A 4,087-nucleotide genomic window follows, 5' to 3' on the forward strand; every position below is an offset into this window, starting at 1 on the left:
GCAGGGCAAGGCAGGAGGCAGCTGCCAAATACTACGATGCCATCGCCTGTCTCAAGAACCTGCAGATGAAGGTGGGGCTCCCCGGCTCCTCTCTGGGGTGCACGTAGGTCTCCCTGCGTCCCTCCTGGAGTGCCGGGCTTGGGAGCTTCCCCTCACTCTCCCAGCTCTGTCTCATCCTGCAGGAGCAGCCCGGATCTCCAGACTGGATCGAGCTCGACCAGAAGATCACACCCCTGCTGTTAAATTACTGCCAATGCAAGCTGCAGTGCGAGGAGTACTACGAAGTGCTGGATCACTGCTCCTCCATTCTCAACAAGTACGAGGGTAAGGAGCCATGGGCCGGCCCGGCCAGCTGCGGTGGGTGCCGACAGGGTGAGCAGGCAGCAGGGAGGCCCCCCCGATGCTCCGCCGGCCCAGCAGCTCTCTCCCCGCAGACAACGTCAAGGCCTACTTCAAGCGGGGGAAGGCCCATGCGGCAGTGTGGAACGTGGCGGAGGCGCAGGCTGACTTTGCCAAAGTGCTAGCCCTCGACCCCTCGCTGCGCCCCGTCGTCTCCAAGGAGCTGCGGAGCCTGGAAGCCCGCCTGCGTGAGAAGGACGCCGAGGACAAGATCCGCTTCAAGGGCATCTTCTCACAGTAGAGCCCGCGGCTGCAGCGGAGAGCCCAGCGCTCTCTGAACAGGTTCTTTTAGATATTCCACATGTGGAATGGTCATTGATGTTTATTAATGTTTAATACAAGTTTTACTTATTTGAAGTCATTTGAAGCGGCCCGGGAGCTCGCCACGACCCGGCGACACGGCAGCGCACTTAAGTCGCAGTATTAAGCAGCGTATAGCAATGGCAGCGCACGGTTGAAGCGCAATCTAATGGTGAAGCTCCTTGCCGGGCTCTAGCCTACGCTCATCGTCACGCTGGGAAGGGACATGTGGGGTGACATGAGCGCAAACCTGTTGCTCTCTGCCACCTTCTTTTATTTGTCATTTGATGTTTTTATACTTTATGTTGGGCTGAGCCACCGCGCTCGGGGCTGGCCAAGCTCTTCACAGCCGCGGGGGCTCCGGTGCCAAGCCTCAGCCCCATCTCTTACCCCTTCGTGCCTGTACTCCGCACCACGTCCTGCATCGTCACTTCTCAAGGCTGCTGCTATCAACCCAAGACCGCGTTTCCTCTACTACAGCGTCGCGTCAGCATCGTAAATATTTTATATAGAAAAACTGCTTGTTACCGCTATCTATATAAAACTCTGGTCATGCTATGCCAAGATAAACAAAAGTGCAACTAGTCCCAGGCACCTGATCACTTAGAAAAAAATTGCGGTTACTGGTAAATGAGGTAAAACGAAGGTGGAGGTAGGCCAGGAACAGGGCCGGGGGGGGGAGCCTGGCAAGCCCCAGCCTGAGGCCTTACAAACTCACTGCAAAAACTGAGTTTTTACTCTCTGTGGTAAGCACACCCCCCCACACACACACACACCCATCATGGATGTGTTATAGCTGCTAAACGGCTGTTCTAAGGTGTAAAGCCAGGGCTCCAGCCTGGGCTCACTGTGTAAAAAACCAGTTCTAATGCACATGTCAGTGCGTGCCCCACCCACCCCAGCCCCACGCTGCTGCAGCCCAAAGCTGAGCCCCCAGCCCTCACCCCAGGCCCAGCCCGAAGGTGACAGCAGGGTGGCCGAGCAGCCCTGGCCGGGCTCTGCTCGCTGAAGCCAGCAGTTTTCCTCCTCCTGTCCCCACGGTCCCTCCATCCCTGCCCCAACCCCACGGCTGTTGTCTTGCGCAGAAGGTTTGACCGCTCGGGCGACGTACGGCTTGATGTCGGCATCAACGCGTACCCAAGTGCAGCGGCGCAGCCCAGAGCCAGCCCAGGCTGTCTTTTTTCCCCCACCACGAGGTATCCTTAATTGCTCATGCCCCAAGGCCCCCTCCCTGTGTGACACCATGTGCCTGGGTCTAAGGCTTACTGGGGCCAAGGCTTCACTGGCAGGGGGGCGGGTGGAAGCCCCAGTGCCATTTGCTGCAGCCGGCAGGTACAGAGCAGACAACGTGGGGCCAGGTGCCTCGTTTTTACATCGCTTTATTTCACAACGCAACAAAACAAAGAGAACAGAGGAACCGCTTTTTGAATCCTGGCCCTGCCCTGTGGCTGGCGACACCAAACGGAAATAAATAAGCGGGGAGCAGGGAGGTGCCGCTTGCCCTGGGGCATAGCCCTGGCCCCCACAGTGCTGCCCGGGGATAGAGGACCCCAGAGAGCAGCGCACCAGCTCCCCAGGGGGTGAAGCTCCCCCAGGCACTGCCCAGCAGCAGCTCTGCAGCCCCAAAGGACCAGGGGGACAGGGCAGCAGGGTGGAGGCAGAGCTAGGGGGCAGCAGGAGGGGACCTGGGGTGGCTCAGCCCCGAGGGGATCGCTCTGGACCTCGGGAGGCGGAGGGGAGGGGGCTCAGAGTGCTGTCTCCCAGCGCCCCTCAGTCTCAGGGGACCCAGTGCCCTCATCTCCTTCCTATCGGCTCAGGGTCCATCGCAGGCTCCGGTCCCAGGTGCTCCTGGCTGGGAAATGAAGGTTTTGGCAGAGGGGGGATGGTGGCCGCGCCACCCTTACTCCTCACCCTCCAGCTTGAGGCTGACGCTGCGGGGCTTGGCCCGGGGCAGCCCAGGGGGTGCTGGCGAGGGCCCCCCGTCCCGCTCCACCTGGCTGGAGCCCCGCGACCGCAGGAGCTGGCTCTGCTTGCGTAGGAAGTCAACGGGCGCCGGGCAGCCGTAGGTGCCTTTGCCCAGCACAGGTCGTGGGGGTCCCTTGGGGGAGTGGGCCAGGGCCGCTGCCTCCAGCTGAGCCAGGTGGGCTACGTAGCCCTCGGAAAGGAACTGTGGGACACACAGACAACCTAAGTCAGCAGCCTCAGCCATCGCATGCTCCCACTGCTCTAGTGGGATCAGGAATTTTTCCCTGCAACCCCAACCTGTCCCCAGCACCCCCCACCGTACCTGGCACTGGTTGTGGAATTTCTTGACAGCCCGGCCCACGATGTAGATGTGCGCCGGCGTGAGCCCCAGCGAGCTGTAGACGGAGACGTCCTTGGTGGATCCGTAGCCGGCAACGATGGTGATCTCTGCCTGCCCACGGACAGGAGCGTTAGGGCCAGGAGTGACCCTTCCCATGGGGACAGCCACCCCTGGGGATTGGGACACTCTTGTTCTATGAGGGATGACTGCAACACCCACAGGCTGGGAGCCGCTCCTCTGAGCAGGGTCCCAGGGCAGGGGGTCAGTGCCAGCTCTGCCCTTGCAGCGTGGTCCAGCTCTGAGCATCTGTGCCCGCAGCTCCACTGACCCCCGAGACAGAAGGCCACGGGCTGCGAGACAGCCCACACTACCCCCTGCACCACCACCAGCCCCACGTCCCCACCCCGCTGGTGTCAGTGTCCCCACCTCGGTGCGAAGGCTCTGGAGGAAGGCAGCTTTCTGGCGCAGGGGGTCATGGGTGAGCCCGTCGCAGAAGGAGACGGCGCCGTGGGGGAAGTTGTGCTGGGAGAGCCAGGCCACCACGCGGTGCTTCTGCATGTCGGGGCGCCCCGTCACGTAGATGATCATGTAGCCCGAGTCCTGCCAGTGCCTAGGAGGGGACACATTTTGGTGCCAGGAGCCTGCATGGGGACAGTCCTGCTGGTGGGAAGCCACCGAGCATCTCCCAGTGCATCACACATGGGTGGTGCCTCCAAAACATTCCTCCCCACAGGGATTTTAGCAAGGCTGAATGCACAGCAGAGCTGCGGGGTATCACAGCAGGCTTCAGGACCAAAACTGGGAGCAGACTGCTTTCCTGTGAGAAGGCACCAGTGCAGATGCTGTGAAAACTCTCTGGGTGAGGGGGCGGCAGGAGATTCCCCCAGCTTATCCCTAGGAAGGCAGCCTGCTCCGACACCCCTGCTACCCCAGTTGGGTTGTCACTGCACCACCAAAGGAGGGGCAGGTTGTCCTCACAATGTGAAGGGCACCTACCGTACGACATCGACAGCCCCCGCCCGCACTTTGGGGTCGCTGCCCATGATGGAGACGCTGGCGGGGAAGGAGGCGTCGAGGCTGCAC

The 4,087-nt window shown here is 61.2% G+C and overlaps 2 protein-coding genes across 4 annotated transcripts in view; one reads left to right on the forward strand and one right to left on the reverse strand.

The window, feature by feature from the left end:
* The window catches only part of LOC104131376 (AH receptor-interacting protein-like), a 10,287-nt gene extending 8,975 nt beyond the window's left edge, over positions 1–1,312 (forward strand). The window contains exons 2-4 of the mRNA XM_035900089.1: positions 5–71; positions 183–324; positions 435–1,312. Coding sequence (XP_035755982.1) covers positions 5–71; positions 183–324; positions 435–640 — 415 coding nt within the window. The 3' untranslated portion in view covers positions 641–1,312. The remainder of the gene's footprint in view (positions 1–4; positions 72–182; positions 325–434) is intronic.
* Positions 1,313–2,045: 733 nt separating this feature from the next.
* PITPNM1 (phosphatidylinositol transfer protein membrane associated 1) overlaps positions 2,046–4,087 on the reverse strand; it is a 13,687-nt gene continuing 11,645 nt past the window's right edge. The window contains exons 21-22 of one of the 3 annotated variants that reach the window (XM_035900101.1): positions 2,987–3,115; positions 2,046–2,866 (exon numbers count right to left, since the gene is read on the reverse strand). In XM_035900101.1, coding sequence (XP_035755994.1) covers positions 2,600–2,866; positions 2,987–3,115 — 396 coding nt within the window. In that variant the 3' untranslated portion in view covers positions 2,046–2,599. The remainder of the gene's footprint in view (positions 2,867–2,986; positions 3,116–4,087) is intronic. The other 2 variants (XM_035900100.1, XM_009644526.2) reach the window with 2 other exon arrangements.

This window comes from Egretta garzetta, unplaced genomic scaffold, assembly GCF_000687185.1.
Source record: "Egretta garzetta isolate BGI_Z169 unplaced genomic scaffold, ASM68718v1 scaffold658, whole genome shotgun sequence".
Classification (NCBI taxonomy): Eukaryota; Metazoa; Chordata; class Aves; order Pelecaniformes; family Ardeidae; genus Egretta; species Egretta garzetta.